General features: G+C 42.3%; 1 protein-coding gene across 2 annotated transcripts in view; it reads right to left on the reverse strand.

Annotated features, from left to right (window-relative positions):
- Positions 1–22,767, reverse strand: part of si:ch73-374l24.1 (protein kinase C alpha type) — a 119,233-nt gene that overhangs the window by 37,536 nt on the left and 58,930 nt on the right. For both annotated transcript variants that reach the window (XM_037791419.1, XM_037791420.1), the window contains exon 4: positions 776–887. In XM_037791419.1, coding sequence (XP_037647347.1) covers positions 776–887 — 112 coding nt within the window. The remainder of the gene's footprint in view (positions 1–775; positions 888–22,767) is intronic.

The following is a 22,767-nucleotide window of genomic DNA, read 5'->3' on the forward strand; positions in this document are numbered from 1 at the left end:
AAATGATATAATCACTGTGAGCAGATGAGATCATCTCCATTCAGTGGACTAGCAGCCTGTGCTGTGTCAAACTGGGTTGATATTGTAGGAAGAAAAAACACACACACACACACTTTGAAGTGAGGGACTAGTGGGGAGAGTGAGCATTTTGTTCTCTTTCTCTCCAACCTTTCCTCCCCTCTTTCTGTCCTCTTCCTGCTCTCTCCCTCACCGCTTGTCAGGCTGACATGCTGGGAGGAGACAAGAGATGAGATATGGGAAAAGGCTTGTAATTGCAATGGCCTCCCCGCATCAATTTGCTATGGTGTGCTCCCATTACCATCTGCGATGAGGCCGCCACCAGAGACCCACAGATGGATGGACGGAATAAGAGGAGAGAGGGGAGGGTAGGGGAGGGAGGGTGATGGATGGAGATGACGTGGAGACAGGAGGGGACAGAGGAGGTACAGTGAGGGATCCAAAGGACGAGGGATGAAATGTAAAAGGGATGTATAGGGAAAGAAAGAAGTGAGAGGAAAAAGATGAGTTAAAGTGAATGCAGGATGGGAAAGAAAGAAGGGAAGAGTTGCTAGAGGAGTGTGGGTGGAAAGAATGAGAGCGAAGAGAGGACTCAGCAGGGCGGGACAGTGAATTCTGCCTGGCCTGCAGATGTGGCTGAGAGTAGTACAGTACCAGTCTATTCCCATCTGTTCTCATTAGGACCGACCAGCCCTGCTTATTCGACACAGGTGCTCACACACATGCACACATGCACGTAATCGGGGTGTGTACTCACTGTCACATTTCATCCCTTGGTGGATGAGCCCGTACAGCAGGGAGCCACAGTGGTCGCAGAAGGTGGGACTGCCATATGTGTGAATCTTGAACTTGTGCTTGCTTCTGGGGTCCTGGGCAACAAAGACAGAGACATGGGAGAACCAGAAAATATTATAAATCTAAATTATATTTTATCAATTCAAATCAACGTTCTAAAATGCCAGATCTCTGTTCACTATCCATGGTTCTGAAGTGTGTGTCTAATCATATCTTGGCTGTAATGATGTGTACAGGCTTCATGGATGTGTTATGATGATGTTTTTTTGTGGTAGTAGTGGTAAATAAGTGCCAGTACTTGCGTGTATATCAGCCTGTATCAGCAATCTCTTGTTATACTATGTTCAAAATCAGTTGTGATTTTATTGCTATATTATTATACTTGGGCTGTGCATGCTCTATAGTAGTAGGCCTCCAATAATATTCCAACAGGAACATTATTAAGGGTTAAGGTGGTGTGTTAGTATATTTACCCATAGTGTTAATAGTTAAAGTGCTTTCCTGTGTTATCTGTAGCCTATAGCGGTGCATGACACTGCTCTTAAAGGTCCCATATTGTAAAAAGTGACATTTTCATTGCTTTTATATTATGAAGGAGGTTTAAGTTCTATGTAAATACTGTGAAAGTATCGAAACGCTTAATCCACAGAGAAATACACACAGCCCGTATTCAAAAACTGAGCTTTTATAAACAAGCCGTCAGGATTTCTGTCCATTTGTGATGTCACAAATCAACAATATTTAGACCATTTCAGAGTTTTAAACGTAAATATTCTAGATGGTTCCCAGTTTATTTCCTGTTGCAGTGTACGTGAATGACATCAGCTGACAGGAAGTAAACATGGACCCAAGCTGTTGCCTAGCAACGCAGTTCTGTTGCAACTCCGTCGAAATGTACTAAAACGGAGCGTTTCAGACAGAGGGTAAATATAGGTATATTCAAGCAGACAGTATGAGGAAAATAAACTGTTTTTTGAACATTAAAGTATGTAAACATGTTTTGGTAGAAACACAAAATACAAGTATGAACCTGGAAATGAGCACGATATGGGACCTTTAAAACATGCTTCAACATATTATAAATACATTCTGAATTTCTACAGTGAATAAAAGATACAAGGAGATATTAGGTAAGAAAATGTGAAGGTTTTTGACTTAAACACGTATCACAGCCTTCGTCTGAACATTTAATTCTTCTTGAAATGATTCAGAACACTTTTAAATAATGTTTCATTACATGTAACATAAAAAAGGGGAAAAATGCAACATTCCTGATTAAGGGACTATAAATGGACCTTTCTCACAACATCTGTTCATCTCTCTACTGCTTAATGTCTCCCTCTGAAATGAATGGAATACATTACTGCAAACAGCATCCAAACAGAGCAGATTCTCTTTGCCTCATTAAACAGCGTTTGCTTTCATTTCTCTAAACGGTAGTTGAGTTTTAGCTGTATGATGCATCGTATATGTGATCTCATCGGTGGACGAGACTGACGCAAAGAGAAACAGAAAGAAAGAAAGAAAGAAGGGAGGAAAGAAAGAAAGAAAGAAAGAAAGAAAGAAAGAAATATCCAGATGGAAAGGAGATGTCAGCCTGTTAGCAGTGCGTGGGAATGTGTAAGGTTCGAGTGTTTTCGTGCTTGGTGTCAGTTCTCTCCATCTTGTCATCCTGGAAGCCTTCCCAGCATCCTCCCTGTTTCAGTCTTCAAGTGTTATCACAGCACAAAATACACACCGTACAGTCATCGTACGGTGCCGGGAGCAACTGTTTATCTTGGCCTGAACATCTGGCTCTGAGGTTGAGTAAAAATCCAGCTAATGAGCAATTGGGGATTGATGCTCTGATAGGTTTCCAAGAAACAGAGATAAGATTATGAAAAAAATAAATGATGTTTTCTGCAACACATGCAGTATTCATGCCTTGTCATTCAAGCTTAATTTGTCGGATTCATACATCCTCCAGTCAGTATTGTGGTAACGGAGGTTAGCTAATCAGCTACAATCACCACAAAACAAACATAGCCGTAATTAAAGCCCTGCAAATGAGGATGGATAAACCCCCACCAGCGTCGCCTCCATCACGCTGAAATGTGTCAGAATAGCCGCATGTGTAATTATACAGGCCACTGACTGAGTAAGTGGGCACACATGGAAACGCTGAAAACCCTTTTTTTTCTCCAAGCAAAGAACGTGACGGCTGGAATACGTAGAGGGGGGAACTCTGTGTATGGAAGAGGAGGGAGTTGTTGGGTGGTTAAGGTGTGATTGGCCGGGTTAATGAGTCAGTGGCGTCCCTGAAAAGTCCAACTGGTTCTCCTTTTAGTAAGCTCGTCTATTTTCGCTCTTTTCTTCCAGCCTTTCTTGGAGGCTTTTCTTGAGAAAAAAAAAACAGATGGAGAAGTGGTCGTGTCCTGAGTCTCCTGGGTCTCCCTCCCAAACCATTTTCGCCTCCGTTCTTTCCAACTTTTCAATTGTGGGAACATTGGATTTATCTTGAAAGAGACTTGCTGAGTGAACAACAGACACCAGGGACTCCGAGGATCTCCCTGATCTCTTATTTCTTTTCCTTTATCAGCCCTCTTCTCCACTCCCTTCCCCTCCACGTCTCTGGACAGCGAGCCCTGGATGTTTCTCACTTTCATGCCAAGCCTTCTTTCTCTCTCTCTCTCTCTCTCTTTCTCTCTCTCTCTCTCTCTCTCTCTCTCTCTCTCTCTCTCACATCTCCCTTTATATGCTTTCTTCCTCGTGTCATTGTCTCTCTGCCTGTGCTCCCCTCCTCCCCCTCCTGGGAGCCATGGGTGAAATTAGAATAGCAGGATTTCCACTCATAGTCATCCTGAGACTTCGACTCAGTGCAGCCCATCGCAGGAAGAGGCCGGGTGTGAAGACGTAATCTGTTCAGCGCCCTGAGCTTCTGCATGTGTGTCTGCATGCATGCATGCATTTATTCCACCCTGTAGGCCGTCTCAGAGCCTCCAGAGTGTTGGTGCGAAAACCCGGTAAAGCGCATATGCACGATACAACCAAAACTGAACAATTGCTCGGACACGCACAAAAAACTCTTCTTTGTCTCTCCGCCTCACCTCGTCTGACCCAAAACAATCTTCACTTGCTCTTAAAAGCACAGTGAAATTATGATATACTGAGACAACACAGTATAACCTCCAAAATAACAATACAGTTGAACTGAAATCTCTCTCTGAACAAGTTCCTGCAGCTTAATCTGCAATTAGAAAGTCTCTTTATGTCTGTTTATGTTCGCAAGGCTCAAGTTATAATAAAGCAGATATATAGTTTGTAAGAAATTGTATTTGTTACTAGTCAAGCTCAGTATTAAACACATTAATAACACGGCACAAAGCACACCTCATGGCACAGTGTAGGTTATGAACCATAATATATCAGTATAGCGTCTCGCTACTAGTGTTGTCGCAATACCAAAATTCTGACTTCGATACGATACCCTGCCTAAATATCTCGATACTGATACTGAAATAATACCGCGGCAAAAATTAATAAGATAGATAATGATAGTTGTGAAAGGGGGTGAGAGAGGGGATGACATGCAGCAAAGGGCTGCGGGTTGATAAAGAAACATGTATGAACGCCCCCCTATACTTCTGCTTTATGTGAATTCATTGGACTTTTGTCCACGACTTGAGCCCATTCCTTTCTTTGTTTTGATTTCGTATCAAACAGAAAAAGAATATGCATAATGTTTAAATGTGCAAACACTTGAAGAGGCAGCACTCTTGGCAGCGCTCGTCGTGGCCCACGATGCCACATTCAAATCAAGTGAATACACAAGTTGTAGACGCTTTTGATTTCTTCCAGCAGAGAAGAAATGTGAAGATTTATTTGACACCATGCACATCATGTTGCATGGTTTCAATATGTACAGTAGCCCTTTGACACCGGAACAAATGTTCATAACAGTTTCTTCACACTGAGGCTGTGGCTTTAGGGGCTTTTTGGACCCCTGGGGTTGGTAACATCGTTCAGTAACCCATCCATGGGTGAAATGCCTGGGAGGAAACTCATCTCTGCCAGTTCACTCAGACGCACATGCACACAAAAACACCACCGAGCTTTTCCTCAAGGTCCGTTTCTCCTATGCAGTCTTTACCGTTGTTGAAACTACGCCTGTTACGAGAAGCATGAATACATGACTCACAAATCATCAATAGACTGAATCATGTAAGATACAAAACAGGTTAGTCATGAAGCCGAGGCAAAACACACTGAATATCTAAAAGTGGAGTGTGGCGCATCTAAAAAACTGACTTGCTAAGTCATCGCCTCAGCCTGTATCTATCAAATATCCTCTCAGCCATTTAAATACTGGACATCACGCTGTGCTGGGGAAAGATGCTGGCGGACAAACTAACAGACAGAGCTGCTGAGGCGAAACCGGGAGGGGAAGTCGGTTCCAGCGAGGCGAGATGATGCCGCTGCCGAATTTCTCGGAGCGTAAAGAGGGCCACATCAAGCAGAAGAAGAGGAAGAGGTTGATGATGGGAGCAGACTGACAATGAGTCAAACGCGGGTATTGCTAATTATAGTCGGGCATTGACAGGCGCGTCACTATCAGATGCAACAATATCTAATTACTAATTAGACATTATCGGCATAAAAAGTGAAGAGGCTGATGCACGACTCATGTTTGGGGTTAATTGGTTAACAGGCGATCCTTCAGAACTGCATTCACATTACGCTTCATGCAAATTGGGTTGACGGCTACAAAGTGTAATTTATGATGCTTCATAAGCAAAAGCATTTTTCAGCCTGTGATCTTCATCCTTGTTTGATTTGATATGATTATGTTGAGAGACCTTGTTGTCAAGCATCCTACCTACTGAAGTGTCCCTAAGCAGCATATTGCATTTCTCCAAGGCTGCTAGAAAAAGGAAAAAGAAAGGAGAATTTGCTTACAGTAAAAATGCCACATTGCACGCATATTCCCAACTTAAAGGTGCCCTGTGGAGTTTTCTTGTAAACAAAGAAAAGTTGTGTTGTTTACATTCAGCGTTTCTCACCATTCTGAGTATCCTTGAGAATGTGCTGAATGTGTTTCTCTCCTCATAAAACATTTGCAAAGCCATTTTTCGCAAATATTTAAATTGTGCATTGTTTACTAAACATTCATGTTTGCGAGCTCGCAGTTTTCTTCTTCACTGCCTTTTCTTGGCACAACGCTAGACCTCTTTGTGTGTTACTGCCATCAAACGCCAATCAGTGCAATGTTTCCCACAGGATTTTGAGAGACTGTGGTGGGTGGACTTCAGACCCTCTAAGGGGGGGAGGGGTCGTAACGGTTGAGCTCCAATGTGAAGTCTGCCGTGTCGCTTAGTCAAGTCACGGCATGAATGACTTCATGGTCGCCTAATGTCTCAATCTCAAGAGGTAAATCTCAATAATTATTCACATTGTGATTAATCAATGAATTGTATCGTCTACGTGACTTTGAAAAGTAGTGAAAAACGTCAATCACAGCGTCCCAGAGCCCGAAGATATGTCCTTAAATTACTTCCGCAGTCCAAAAAACAAAAAACATTTAATTTTCTGTCATATATGATAAAAACAAACAGCAAAATATTAAGCATTTTTGCTTGAAAAATACGTGAAACGATTCATCGATTACCAAAATAGATTATTATTATACTTTAGTGGTAAATGTACTGCACTTATATAGCACTATATTTTATTTTAATTAGCAGATAAAATGACTTTATAATTTGACTCTAATTCACAACACTTAGCAAAGTCATAGTTACTCCTAGGAAGAGTAGCAAAACATTTTTATAAGTTTCACTTTTAGAATAAACAAACCAACAGATTGAAGAGCTGATTTGAATTAGTGATTTGATGCAGAGAAGCTCCATCAGGGATCTTTATTTTCCATTTGTTGTTTTACCAACGAGTCGGTGAAACTATTTATGCACCACACAAACACACTCTGGATAATAGCAAAATGGTCCCCGGACATCGCTGTGAGGGATTAAATCTCTCAGAAAACATCAACGAATACTGAACTACGATTAAATTAAAAGACCATATCATACTGTGTGTGTGTGTGTGCGTGTGTGCGTGTGTGTGTGTGTGTGTGTGTGTGTGTGTGTGAGATGAGGGGCTTGGGAGAAACAAAGTGAACAACTGTACAGTTGCTATGGTGATAATGGGTTAGAGAAAATTCAGATAGATTGAAAGTCAGCGGAGAGAAAGCAAACTGCAGAGGAGGAGGAGAACAAGTAGAGAGTAAATCACTCTGGTGCTTAATGAAATTAAGCGTGTGCACGTTCTTCATGAAAGGCAAACGAACTACAACTACGAAGGAGAAAAGAAAAACTAATGAAGAAGTGAAAACCGCAGAGTAATCTCGACTCAGCGATGATGAAATGTTCCCTTTTCCTCAGGGCTGAAGCTCAGCTGCGCGGCTGAAAGAAAAGACCATGCAGGGATGTTTATAGCTGAGAGGATCCTCACTGCTCTTCTACTGTAGCAGTGTGACCCCATAACAACTAGTGTTGTCAGGCTAATCCAAACACACGCTGCCTACAGCCATTACTGTACAGGCAGCGGTGTGACCTGCAGTGGTGAAGGGCAAACACTGCATATTTTTCACTCAGTGGACGCTTTAAAAAGAGTGTGCCTGCGTGTGAATGTGCGTCTGTGAGTGTGAGCCAGAGAGAGGCAGACAGTGAAAACTAAATTGAGGCATCTTGAAGAACTGATGGTCAGAATTGAAGAGAAAAATAAAGAAAAGTAAGATGGAGAATGAGAGATCTGGAGACAAACAAAGACACATGGACAGAACAGGAGATGGATGTCAGACACGAGGCTCGGCAGTGTGTGTGTGTGTGTGTGTGTGTGTGTGTGGGTGTGCAGGTGGGTGGCATCAAAGCCGTCAGCCAGCCACCGTGGGCCTCACTGAGCAGGCTCATGTCCACAATGTGGAGACAAACTGTCAATTACAAAATAACAGGGAGGGAGGATGGACGGACAGCTTCACCTGCCAAACCTTCTGGCATATGTGACGCTTTGCTGATAGAAAGAAAACATCTCGGGGTATTTATTCCATATATATTTAAAAACTTTATAAATGCTAATACAGTAGAAAAAAACTTTCAAAAACTCTCACGAGACTCGCTGCCCGACCGTAACTATTCAAGGTCAATGCCTAACCGTAACTATTGAGTGGCTGTCCCTTCTTTTTCTTCTTCTTCTTCTTCTTCTTCTTCTTCTCCTTCTTCTACTGCAGGGGTCTCAAACTCGCGGCCCGCAGGCCAATTGCAGCCTGCAAGACGATATTTTGTGGCCCCCACCTTGATATGAAAGTTTAATGTTAGTGCGGCCTGCAAGTTTTTTTTTTTTTTTTTTTATATAAAGTTTTTTTTTTGGGGGCATTTTTTCATTTTTATTGACAGGACAGTGGATAGAGTCTTGGAAAGGGGGGAGAGAGAGAGAGTGGATGCGGAAAGGGCCACAGGCCGGATTCGAACCCGGGCCGCCGCGGTCAGGACCAAGTCTTGTTACATGGGCGCCCGCTCTACCAACTGAGCTAACCACGCGCCCTCGGCCCGCGAGTTTTATGTGAATGGCAGTTTGCCGTGGAAAGTCCCTTTGTTGCGCGAGCCCGAGCTGAACGAACCTACCAATCACAGCGGGGTATATGGCTCCCGGGGGCGGGCAATCAGCCGGGCTTGATGCAAGCAGAGAAACATTTCACAACAACTATGGCGGCCCGTGTAACATCGCATAAGCTTGATTAAAGCTTGATTTATACTTCTGCGTTGAATCGACGCCGTAGCCTGACTCCACCTCTCCAGAAATGTAACTACATGTCGCGGCGACGCAGACCGCAACAGCTGTGATTGGTCCAGTCTCTCAGCGATGCTGAGCGGCCAGGACCAAGTTCTACTTCTCTCTGCCTCCATCTGTTCAATGTTTGTTCACACAAATCCACTCAGATATATGTTCTCTTCTCGGCGTTGCAGTAATGTCAGTAAAAGTTCTGTGGTTCAACAGTTATTAGCTCCAACTCCGCTCAGTTTCTGTTTGTAGTACAAGAAGAAGAAGGAAACTCATAGAGATGCCGCCGCCAACTAGCGGTTTGGTGGTGTAATTGCAGAGCAACACAAACACAGCAGGCACAACTTTATTGCGGAGTGACACCAAGTGGAATGAATATATATCTTGTCTTTTTCAAAGCCTGCAGTGAAGAGAAAGGTTGGTGACGAGCACAGACAATTTCAGGAAAAGTGGGAGACGCAATAGAGGCCATGTTCAGAAGAACCGTTCATGTTCTTCAATGTTCCATTCATGTTCAGGACAGTTCATGTTCAGAAGAACCGTTCATGTTCAGAAGAACCCATTCAAGTTAAAGAACTGTTAATAATGACGTTTGAGAAGATTGTTTTTTTTTTAACAAAGCTTTTTTTGTGGAATACCTGATGCGGCCCAGCCTCACCCAGACTCTGCCTCCAGCGGCCCCCAGGTAAATTGAGTTTGAGACCACTGCTCTACTGCTTCCCATTCTTCTGCTGTTGCTGCTTCAACTGCTTCTTCTTCTGCATCTTCTGCTTCTTCCGCATCTTCTTCTTCTTCTTCTTCTTAATCTTCTTTTTCTACTGCTTCTACTTCTGCATCTTCTTCTACTTCCTCTCAGACTTTGGAGAAGTGACAGAAACCAGAAAGAAACAAGAGTCTATAGCCATGCCAGCAGCTCTGTGACTGTACTCGGGCACAGCGGAGCTTTGAGCTAGATGCTCACATCAGCACACTAACATGCTCACAATGACACAGTGTCACAGTAAGCATAGTATGCATAGTGAAGAATGTTGACCATATTCACCATCGTTTAGTTTTTTTTAGCTTGGACCTAAAAGTAGCTAAAGTCAAAGATATTGTGGTAGGTTGTAGCATTATAATTAAGCTCTGCTTTACCATGTTTAAAAGGAATAGCTCATTTTCAATCTCTAAAAGAATGTTAGTCCCAGGGAGGAGAGATTGGCTTCCCAAGATCAATCGTGTCCCTTGTAGGAACTAATCTGTCTTCTGACACTGATAAAAACAAGAATGAAGCTGTGACTCAGTGGAGGAGAAAAGACAGAGGACGGAGGGGCGGATGAACCGACATGAGATACATCAACAGCAGAAAACAGAATGTAAGGGCAAGACTCAGAGAAGGAAGAAGGCAGATAACAGAGAAAAAAAAGCTTGTCAAAAGTCAAAGAAAGAATTAAAAACAGCACATTAAGCCGCTCATTATCATCTCTCCTCTTTTATCTCTCAGCTGACATTTCACACACCGGAGAGGACGTAGAATGACATCTATGACTGCGCGTGTTGTCTTCAGGTTCATCTCTGTCTGCACAATTGTGGCTGTAAAGGGAGAAACTGGCACCTGTATTGACTATCCATCACTGATTTAATTAGGGGAATGACATCTCTCTCTGTCTCTCTCCACCTGCAGCAGCCTGTCAGTGTTTAATGGGCCATCGTGTTCAGACTTTCTCACTGTAGCCTCATTATGTACAAGACAGATTTATAGCCCGTAAACCAGGCAGCAAATACAAACGGGAAACTGATGCTAAAGGAGGAATAAAACACGAATCTGTGAGGTTGTGTTTAAAAGCTTACATGGTGTGTGTACAGTATGTGTGTTTCCATGGCAGTAAATGCATGTCTTGTATATCCACCATTTGTAATGTGCCTCCTCTGATTGTAGTCCTCTTAGTGAATTAAACATCAAAAGGCATTAGGATATCAAACACGCCACTCACATACATGCAAATATGCACACACAAACACACACGTGCTGACACACAGGGTATGTATAAGCTCATTAGTGAGAACTGGTACAGTGAGCGATAGCAGCAATCTCCAAGCAGGCTCACTGGATTAAGAGATGCAGTGATTTTTGATGATGAGATGTGGAGTCGATTATGGAGATGATGCTGCCTGTGTGTACAAGCTGGCTGAGATATGGCTAGAAATACACAGTATTATGCAACAGTTGCAATCAAGCTTTACTATCACAGAGAGAAAGGATGCACACCAGTGGTGGAAGAAGTACTCGGATCCTTTACTTAAGTACTGCTGTAGTACAACAATATAAAACACAACTCAAAATGTGTAGATTATTCGACATACAGTAGATTGGGTTAATACTAATACGTCAATGCATAAGTAGCATTCTAGTGTTGTAGCTGGTCCACGTGGAGCTAGTTTTGAATGAGATGATTAGTGGGAGAGGAAAGAAGAAAGAACTGCTGCACAGATTTGTACTCATTTTTCAGACTGCTCTCTAATCTTTTCTCTAAAGCTTTTTATTTCTTCAAAATAATACATCATTTAACCTCTTTTTCTCAACAACCGTTCATTCAATCAACTTCACACTTGGTTGGTGTATTGCTGAGGAACCAAGGAAGTGGAGTGTCCAGTGTGAGCTCTTGAGGTCTACGTAGTGGGCTACCTCCGGGTCTGAAAACTGAAGCCAATGTTGAAGTGTCTTAAACTTGCATTCTTTCTAACAGCCAGCAGGGGGCGACTCCTCTGGTTGCAAGAAAAAGCCTGATTGTATAGAAGTCTATGAGAAAATGAGCCTACTTCTCACTTGATTTATTACCTCAGTAAACATTGTAAACATGAGTTTATGGTCTCAATTGCTAGTTTCAAGTCTTCTTCAATACGGCATGATGTTCATTTAGTAAAGAGGGGAGCCCTTAAACTGCTGAACAGCATGCTGGGTGTCAGCTTGCTCTCCGTTGATGTTTGTGTCAGCTTTTTCACCCAAATGACTATAGCTGTAAAATAAATGTAGTGGTACATTATTTTCCTCTGAATTGTTGTGGAGTTGAAGTATAAAGTAGCCAAAATCAGAAATACTAAATAAAGTAGAAGTCCCTCAAAACTGTACTTGAATGCATGTACTTAGTTACTTTCCCTTACTGACCCAGACACACACACACACACACAGTAGACACAGGTGTCGGATGTTAATCCCTCCCTGTCGCGCTCTAATTAATAGCAGAGGAGAGATCCTGTGTTCAGATGCATTCACATTGAACACCACTCACCCTTTCATCACAGCCCAACTTTCATCATCAAACACAGCGTTTAATTAGACTGACTAGGACATGAGGCCTAGTGCTTTTATATGCATGTTGTGTGTGAATGTGTGCGGGCCGCTCTCTGACATGTGCTGCAGCTCACTCTTTGTTGCTGTATTCACACAGAGGCCAAGCGGGGCTTTCAACCTGTGAAGGTATCATCACTTCCCGGGTGCTCCGCCATCTGACTGGAGGTCTCTGCGGTTGCAGTTGTCAGGCTCCATTAGGAGATACCGGCGGCAAATAGCTCCATCTCTACTCAGTGATAATTGAGCTAAATGGCTGCGAGAGAGGCTGAGCTGTTCAGAGGATAGTTGACTTTGTCGAGAGGTAGTGGAGAATCCCACTTAGAGGAATAGGAATACAGGCCTGCCGCGGTACTTATACCCGGCCAGCAATAATGGTTACATACAGCGTGCAAAAAAATGTGACTACCGCTTTTACAGAAGTACATATAGTGTGTACTTCTTTTATCAGACCTGGGAGCTGAACATTAAGCTTCAGAAAAACCGAGCAGGTGGCAATTTTGAGACTTTAATTTGTAAATCATTTGGTGTTATCATATTTATTTGTTAATTAGACAGGGAGTAGGTTAAAGCTGCATTATTGATTTATGTCCCTGAGCTGCTCTTTGAGTTTGTTTATCAATGAATAGTTGAACAACAAAAATAAAACAATGAATCCCACGTACTTCAACATACACTTCTTTATTACCACTTGCGTACTGGTTTTTGTTCGAAAGTTAAACAGGTCATAGTTCCCTCTCTATTATGCACGGAACTAAAAGGTAACCTTAACTAACTCTCGTCCTGTTCATTTCAACACAAATTTGTTGTTTGCAATGCAGCATTATCAGGGAAAAAATAGGGTGCGTCCCCTGGACACGTTGATAATGAGTTTACAGCGTCCAGAACACATTTTCTATTGTCCCCGGGACGACAGGACACCGTTAGTCTCGAGCCCTGATGGTACCACCTGAGGTACTGTAGAAAAACAAGTACATGGCATCGACTTTGTGCCAAAGTATTGGTTCTCGTGACATCCCTATTTGTGGCAAGTTTTTTTTCCCTGTGTGTTTTTTTTTGTGGATTATCTAGTTTAAGAAGTAGAGGTATTTTCTTAACCCATAAAAGGAACACTTCGTGCTTTAGTTTATCTAGAAAAAAGAATTGCCAAAATTGGAGATATATGGGTTTCATTAAACAAGTCCTCTCAATCAAACAACAAAATATGTCATTGGTCCATGCCCTCCAGAATGACACGTAAGCGTTTTCTGATCTGATGCCACGATCATCAGGAAGACATGGCATTTCATCGTATTCGGAAATACAACTGTTTCTTGATCTTAGGTGTATGGACAAAAACAATTTGGTTAGGAAAAGATCATGGTTTCGTTGTCATGGTAACAATAATAACCTCGTAGTAAAGGTCAGGGAACGTCCGTGGTCATGGTTAAAGAAACTAACGTTGACCCTAGGTAGGAAACAGGAAACGTGTTAAAGTATGTTTGGAACGTTTTGTTAACCCATCCATCCAGCCCGAATAACATCATCTGACTTCCTCTTTTGCTCACAAGAGTCATGATTCATATGGCCACTACAAGATGTAAACAAATGTAATTTTTTTCATGGGAAGACAGTCTCTCATTGGACAGCGACAAAATGTAATACATTATATGTGGAAAACAACTCCTGTTTTCATTATGTTACGTAGTATGAGGGATGCGCTGGCATAACGGTTTGTGACCAGAAGATTACCAGTTCCATCTGGACCGGCAGAATAAATGTGGATGGGGAAGAGCAGCCTCATATGGTGCCTTCGAGCCAGGCCCTTAACCCCCTAACCTCAATCTGCTGGAGCTGCTCCGTGGCTGTTTGAATAGACTGTGGTTGTACTGTGAAGAAGAGAAGATTGCTCTCAGTGAAGTAAATACGAGTAAAACTGCTGAACCAATTACAGAAGAGATAACAAAGGTAACAAAGATGTCTGTCTCAGCAATTTCACTCTTATCAGAGACTAGAAACGTGTCCAATTAGTTGCTAATTTTTTAGACTTAGTCAATTTGTTGAATTAAATGTGAAAACACTACATTATGCAGAAAAAGGGACAAAAACAAGGCAACCTTTAGCGAGCAGGTAGAGAGCTAAAAATAATGAGGTAAGGAGCCGTCATGCAGAGACTAATTGCTGGCTAAGAATACCCATAAAACGTTCGTTCTCACTTTCCCTGTTTGCTGCCGGCACCTCAATCTAAGTTCAACAGTGAATAATTACACGCGTCGTTTTACTGTACTTACACAAGCTGGTTTTCACGTGGGGCAGTTTTACAAGGACGCACGCCAACTATTACCAAACTGTCATAGAAGTTTAAGAAAAAAGAAAGAAAAACAACAAAACTTTTCAGGTCATCTATCACCTGCCTTTCCCACAGTGCTTTGCAGCAGTCCCCATTTTACCTCAAGTTCCCCCGGTGTGTTTATTAAAGAGAGAACCGGGACTACTGGCTGTTAACATACCTGCGCGTTAATCACTGCGACATCGCCACGGAAACCAAGGAGGACAGGCCCCAGGTGGCCATCTCTCTCACACACACACACAAACTATATTTAACCAATGCACGATATAAACACTGAAGAAAAGGGGTTGTACTTGCAAAACTACAGCCATAACACAACATGCAGTACTATTTTCCATATAGGCGGCTATTATTTATGTCACTCAAAGTCATGTGACCTGTTGATTTTGACATAAGCAACATTATACACTCTGCTATGACCAAACTAAACATACGCTTAACCCCTATAGCACCGAAAGCTTCATTAAGCTCCCGATACTTTACACCCACAGGATTCGATCATAATCATCTCTTTGATGAATCCTCTTCATCTTCTGCGTTGATGAGCACAGCTTTACATGAGCGCTGCTTATAGGAAGTGTGACGTCAACAAGAAAACAAACCCAGGAAATTGCAGGATTCGCATTCATCCAGCCTATGGAGTATATACTGTACAGTAAGTGAGATAGATAAAGCCCATAGCAGCAAGGGACATAATTACACACATGGTAATCCTCAGCAGCCATCTGTCACAATAATTTGTTTGAAGGACGTTCTGTTTTTAATTCATTACATTTTGTGTGATCATTATCGTCTTGAGTACAGCCGTGAGGATATACTCACTGTATTAAAAAATACCAACATATATCATATATTATAACTGTAAAACGCCAACTATATTCACCAGTGATGTGTTTGTGCAGAAGTGTAGTAAAGAAGAAATTAATTTTTTTAATTAGTTTTCTGCAGTTCTGTGTTCTCCAGGGGGCGTTTTCTTTTTTACCGCAGGTACCTTATGTACCGTCGAAAAGAAAAAGTGTTTGGATTTTGGCGAGAAACTTGAATAAAAACTGTTGTTTGAAGATGTTTTAAAGATATAAAATAGAGACATGCATGTACATTTTACGACCACCGCTTGAGGATAGAGAAATGTGCCTTTCTGTCTGTATCAGTCCTGCTCCAAAATGCTCATTATGATTGTAATAATTGATGCCAAAAACATTAATAGTTGCATTGATTGTACAGGCAGGACATCCTAAAACACCGTAACATACCGGTGGCAGCAACTTGATGAAAAAATCATCATAGTAGTTCTTTTTAAATTACCGTCCCTATCTAAAGCACAACATACAGTTGAGTACATGTATGTTTCAAGGCTGGATTTTTAGTTATTAAAAATGTCAGTGGGATTTTGAATGAGGCTTTTTTTTCTTACTTCTGTTTCACTTTGACTCTCAGTAACGTGGGAAAAGCAAAACACTGAGTGTGTGGGAGCTGCCGATTAACTCGGTGGGTTTTGACAGAACATGAACGAAAAGTAACATGTAGTGGGATTCAGTGCTGAGTGGAATACAAACAGTGCGATGGATTCTCCCAAAAGTTGAATGCTGTAAAGAGACAGACATCTTAAATCGTTCATAACCAACATTAGCAGGCTGTGCAGGGGTATGACGTGCTCCAGCTAGTAGCACACCATGTCTCCTAGCAACGCTGGCCCTCCCTGCTGCCATGGGAAACCCCCAGAGGGTTAAATCTTAGACGCCCAAAACAAATAGGTCCAAAATGGAAAAATAGTCTCATTATATTTTATATTTCCTTACACATAAAGTGAGAATCATTTCAGTTTAAGGAGTGTGTGCCATCTAAATATGATGATCTGGTGTCCTCTGTCCTTCTGCTACATGCCTCTGTGTGTGTGTGATGTGAGGTCATGCGTCCTAAACCCTCTGACATTCAGACTGTGTGTGTCTATCTTGTGTGCACTAACATGTGTGTGTGTGTGTGTGTGGATTATGTCAGATGCTCTGTAGCTGGCAGAGAGACCACTTTGGCCCCTGACGCTTCTGTCCAGCGTCCAAACAGCAGACGATTACCGCTGTGCCACTTGATTGTGTGTGTATGCATGCAAACGTGCGTCCCCACTATTTACGCTTCGGAAATTACGTAAGAGCAGCTGCTCCTCGTCTGCGTTTTTTTTAAGCATTCAGCAAGTGCTGATGATGCAGCTTTCCTCCAGCCAGCGGCCCAGTTTACAAACTCACCTCCTCCGTCCAGTTAAAGGCCCCGGCAGTACTTGTTGACTGAAAGCTTTCAGATCATCGAAGAGTTATGCAGCATTAGGACGAAGCCAAAAGATCAACAGCTGGCCTGTCAGTAGGCTGCTAATCCACAAGGTGTTAGCGATATCGGAACATCCTCGTATGGCTTATCCATACTGTCCGTACCACACTCTCATGATTAGACAGAGGGACATATCACTGATGATATGAGACGATGGGTGTTAGATAAGATGGACCTCTGACCTGCGTTGTACAATTCACTAGAGATAAACATATAAGCTTTAACTGCACTTTTAATCCTCCTGCATCAAGTGTGTCTGTTACTGTACATGTGACCAGTCATAATCAGTAAAAGGGCATCGCCCACATGTGAGGAAAACCAAAGTGAAGATGGAATTTTTGGATAATAGTGGCCCAATGTTGGAGGAGTTATTCTTCTTGTGAAGCTCTATGTGAAGATGTTTTTAGTTGATAATGTTTTTCTGTCATTTGGATGTACTGTACTTGGTTTTTAAACCAGAGGATGATAAATGTTTTCTTTAGGATTCTAGCTCTAAACCAAAGTAATTATTATGATGATTTTTAATTATTTGCCTTTGTAAATAAGCACTACACGTTTGAGGTCCTGCAGCTTTCTCAAACACTGCACTGAAAACAAATTCAAATGTCTTAAATGACACACTTTACAAATTATCTAACCCGGTCTAGGGTTGACCCGAATGCTTCAAACTTCGACCACTGCCATCGTAATTGACCTCCAAGTCAGCATTCGAATACTTCCTAATCCAGTCTCACTCCCAACTCGTCAAATACCGCCAATTGGGCAGCGCCCCTCAGCATCAGAAACCGACGTACGGAGGCACCCTTTAACGACAGTATGTGACAAACCGGGCTTTCAACTCACTCAAATGTAAACCCACCCGCGGCGTTATTTGGCGGTCGAAGCAAGTGACGTACTATTAAAAGCTAAGGGCGGGCGGGAGGGAAGGTGCATGGGTCAAACAAACACAAGACATTCAACCAGAAGACCGCTGTTTGTGTCCCGTATGAAACTAAAACTAATGTTGAATTGAATTTGGGTCAGTCCCGTGAGTTACGTGCGTTGCTAGTCATGTGAGTCGTTAGTTAGTTAGTCAACCCCAACTAAATGGTTGTGTTGCCTAGTTTATTTTGAAAGGACACTATGCATGTAACGAGTGCATCTTGACGCGCTGTCCCCGGTCCGTCCAAAAGTAACGCAAGAGGGGTACCCCTTGTGACGGTCTCCGATGCCGAGGGGCACTGACCAAGCGGTGGTAATAGATGAGTTGGGAGTGAGAATGTGTTGAATTATCAGTGTTGAAAGAATACATACAGACCTTTTCCTTAAGTAGAATACCACAAGTAAAAGTCCTGCATTCAAATTTCTTACTATATTTGGTAATTTTGCACTTGTTTCTGAAGTTGTATAGATCAAAACGTCAATTGATTAATTAATTAATAATGAAAATAATGTGTGCCATTGTGGTATGGGTAATTCAACACCCCTAAATCTAGTATTTTTCATGGTTATTTTGATAATACTGGCTCTTATTTGAGAATTTAAAGTGGCACTAATATAATTTCCTGAAGACAACACCTGTTTCTGCTCAAAATGTCATGTATAAGCTTGCAAGCTTAACTGAACATCAGTTATTGCACATCACAATATAGCGTGCAGTATAATAATATCATCGATTTGCCATTATAATGCAGCCCTGCGCTGCCCTGACCTTTTATCTCTAACAGCTTAATGCATATTATAATAGACTCAAATCCAGTATACTGTAGGTGTTCCAATTAATGCACTCACAGTCTCGTTCGGCTGCACAACCCTCCAATGAGATGCATGAGGTGATAACCTGTGGTGACATTTAGATGATAGGACATAATGAGGACATAAGAATGTAGTAGAAATACTTATCCTTACACATGACACATAATCAACCCACCCGTGAGACAAACGTCCAATTACACAGCCCTCGTGTGAGTGCATGAATATTTCACACATCGGTTTCAACGCGCCGTGGCTGAACCGATCGATCATTTGATAGGACGCCTGCGCTGACTCGATTGGGTTCAAGACATTTAGAGAATGTTAGAGGTTTGGGGGTTTTGGGCTGATCTATTCTTGTCAGGCTGGGCATCTCAGACAGGGCTGACTAATGATCCGACGGGCTCGATCACGGCAGGAGGGATCAGTGACAGCTTAATGAGGCCACAGGGCGTCTGTGCTTACAGAGATAGAGGGAGAGGGAGGAGGGCGGTGTGGTGGGAAACACAGAGAGGAGAAGGGGAAGGTGAAATGAGCAGAGAAGAGAGAAACCAGACGAGAGGAAAGGGTGTCAGAGCCATGAAGTGAAAAAGCAAAGGAGATAGAGTAGGGAGCATGCAGTTAAAATGAACGTATGGTGTAAGGTGTCCCACTGATGTCTTCCCACTTCTCCTGACACGCCTGGGATTCACTCTGTGTGTGTGCTCTTGTGGAGCATCCCTAACTGTTCGGTGTGTTTAATTATCAAAAAGTGAGTGAAAATGAGTCACTCCCAGCAACGGTTAGGAGGGGAGGTCCCTCCTGTCGTCGCTGCTGGAGATGGGAGCACTACTGGGTGCGAGGTAGTTAGGATCTGCATCAGCACGTTCACACCAAGAGACAGTCAGACGGAAGCTGGCAACAAGCAGAGCGCGAGGGAATAAGGTTGAAAGAGAGGATAAATATTAAAGGTCCCATATTGTAAAAAGTGGGATTTTCATGTCTTTTATATCATAAAGCAGGTTTAAGTGCCATATCAATGTTGTGAAAGTATCAAAACACTTAATCCATGGAGAAATACACACAGCCCGTATTCAGAAACTGTGCCTTTGAAACAAGCTGTCAGGACTTCTGTACATCTATGATGTCACAAATATACAATATATAGACTATTTCATTGTTTTAAACAAACATTCTAAATGTGTCCTAACTTATTTCCTGTTGCAGTGTATGTAAATGACATCAGCTGACAGGAAGTAAACATGGACCCAAGCTGTTGCCTAGCAACGCAGTTCCGTTGCAATTCCATTGAAATGCATTAAAACGGAGCGTTTCAGACAGAGGGTGAATACAGGCATATTCAGGCAGACAGTATGAGGTAAATAAAGTTGTTTTTTTTCATTAAAGCATGTAAACATGTTCTAGTAGAAAACACAAAATACAAGTATAAACCTGAAAATGAGCATGATATGGGATCTTTAATGGATCATATTTCACTTTTCTTTTTTTTACTGCTGACCATCTTCTAGCTGTAGACTCTTAGCCCTGTTTTTCACTGTTAACCATTCATATATATGTGGGGTTTGTGAAGCTTTCTCTTCCTCCACTGATACTGTGTGATTTTAAATTGCTAAGAAAGACAAAGAAGCCTATACCTCAATGTGATAAAAGCGATCTTAAACCATTTCTTTTGATGGATTACCAAACTAAAACAAGTCTTTCAACTCTCTGCAATCTGATCTTTAAACTGTAGATAAATTAATTCTAAACGGCGGCTCTCTGAAGTAAATCTAAGTTAGTATTTCTCTCCAAGAAAGACTCAGGAGACAGAAAGAAAAAGAGAGATGTGCCTGGACCTATTTCATCTTCTTGAAGTATTTTGCTATTTGTTCTCACATTTTGTTGCAGAGCAGACGCCACAGAGTCCCTAACTTCTGTAAAGGAACACAGTAGAACAGTACAGGTCATGTAAATGTGGTCGTCTCAGTTATTTTTTCTCCAAAAGGGTGCAAGTCGGTAATTCTGCATATGGCAGATGTGTCACTGTGCTGTACCTGAGACCACAAAGTAGGACGCAGATTGTGGCCGTACTCAGGGGAGACAGTCTTGAGTCATACACCCCCCAAATATCCCTTGGCAAAATACTGAAGGTGCACTCAGAGGGGAGCAAAAGCACACACACAGGCACACACACACATGCCTGCAAACATTAATGCACACACACACGTTCACATGCCCCTAAATACCTAAACACACCCACGGGACTCAGCCACAGGCCTCCAGACATTTGTTTTCTTAAATAGAGCATTACGTAAGTGCTTGATGAGCCAGGCAGTACAGGAGGACAGGAGGAAGGGAGGAAGGAAGACAGGAGGGGGAAGGAAGAGGTGACTGACATCCCCAGTGGAGCAGCACAAACTGGCTTTGTTAGAGAGAGACAGAGCCAGACAGACACCTCAGCGTGGCAGCTCACCTCTGGCGCCTCACGGAGAAAATTGATTGCCATTTTTTCGGCTGTAGATTTAGCCAGGAAACTCTGCTTTTCTACTTGTTGGTGATGCAGTGAGACTGTCGTCACACGAAAAATTGCAAAAGCATCGGCCATTTGTTACATGCTTACCACCTGTGAGGTGGTTATAGCACAAAACCTCTGGAGAAGGAGGTTAAGATGGGCTTGCAATACATCAATGCATGCAACTTTGACACTGCAGACCACCGATCGCATCCCCTTTCCTAAAAACAGTCAACATTGGTTACTTTTGACCTTCACGTTCATGTTCCCCGAACCTTAAAACTGCTCTTTTCAACATTTTAAGGTATCACATGACTAAATGTAAAGTAAACTGTGACTACTGTTGATTGAATCGCATGTTTCTCATCAGCAGATTGAGTTTGCTTAGTTGCCATTGATCTGTAGATGTTCAAAATTTGCATTAGGGCTTTCCCCAATTGGTCGATTAGTCGACAAATCTGTCATTTGGTCTTAGTCGACTAAGATTTCTTCAGCCGATTTGTCATTTTTTTAATACTTTTTTTTCCGTACTGAATGACATTTCAATGTGGTAAACACCAGTGGTGCTTTTGTGTGATTCTTTGTGGAGAAACTCAGTTCTGCAGATCTGTTAATTAAATCAACTCATCGATTAGTCGGCAAAATGTTAGTCGACTTAGAATTTCTTTGGTAGAGGACAGCCCCACTTTGCATTAAGTTGAAAGCTCCGCCACAAGTGCTTAAGTGGACCTTGAGTTCAAATTGCTTATTCGACTGCTGTCTCCAACGTCAAGACTGAACAGCCACGTTCAACTTTTCAGTCAACATGGATGAGAAGCTCTAAAAATAAAGATGTGTTATATGGTCAAATGTTCCTGAACAAGTGAGAAAGAGGATGTTGAGTTGAGATAGACTGTTATCAGGCCATTAAATAGGCGTTATCGGTCGCTATAAGCAACATAGATGTGCTACAGCGCCACTTCTGCTCCTGTCATAATTACTACGGTCGCTAGAGGTCGCTGTCGTGTTCTTTTATACCTTCTTTTGGTGATCTACCATGTGAATTGATGATAATACCTACTAGTGGGTGTAGTAGACCCTTTTTGACCCACATCTATGGGTCTTACAGCGACTGATAACGCCTATTTAATAGCCCGACAACAGTCTAATCGGCTGTTGGATGCAGCATGCATCAGGTTTGGTCTTGAGGGAAAATGGTGGTATTTGATTTAGAAATGTAAATGTATTGGTTAATTGGTCAGTGTTAGTAGTGAATATTGAAAATAAACAGAGAAAGAAGAAGACACCCATCTGCTGTCTCCAGTATTTTCGCAGGTTTAGTTAAATGTCACACTTCGCTGTAAGACATTTCAAGACCTCTCAGCATGTATTTAGTAGCGGAAACAAAGTGTGGGCATGCTGGGATGAGTTTGTTCAAGGTGAATGATGCATCAGTGAGCAAAAGCCTTAGTAAACAAGTCAACAGGTTGTGACTCACTTTCACAGGAGCAAAAGCTGCTACGTGACACCTCTTAGCCATTTTTGAATATCATCATTCACCAGGGAAAAGGAGCTTGTGTTTTTTGGACTGAAATGGAGCAAAAACCTGCTACATACCTCCCTCCCTCCCTCCCTCGCCTCCCTTCCCTCCCTCACTTTCTCTCCTGTGGTCCCTCCCTGGTGATGACATTAATCACGAGCTGCCTCTGCCTCCAGTCTGAGGAATAGGTCAGCTCCCTGGCTGCCGTCTCCCCGCAAACACACACTGTTTACCAGCCTGTCTGCGATAACACACACACACACAAGTGCAGGAATAGATGCAGAGTCTCACACACACACACCTTGGTATACTGTACTGTAGGTCTATAAATTATTCATAAAACTCTCATCGGATAAACTCAATGTATTACTTGATTATCTTGAAGTGCTAAATAACACCGTTTATGATTTGCCCTCAGTCAAGCA

This window comes from Sebastes umbrosus, chromosome 14, assembly GCF_015220745.1.
Source record: "Sebastes umbrosus isolate fSebUmb1 chromosome 14, fSebUmb1.pri, whole genome shotgun sequence".
Classification (NCBI taxonomy): Eukaryota; Metazoa; Chordata; class Actinopteri; order Perciformes; family Sebastidae; genus Sebastes; species Sebastes umbrosus.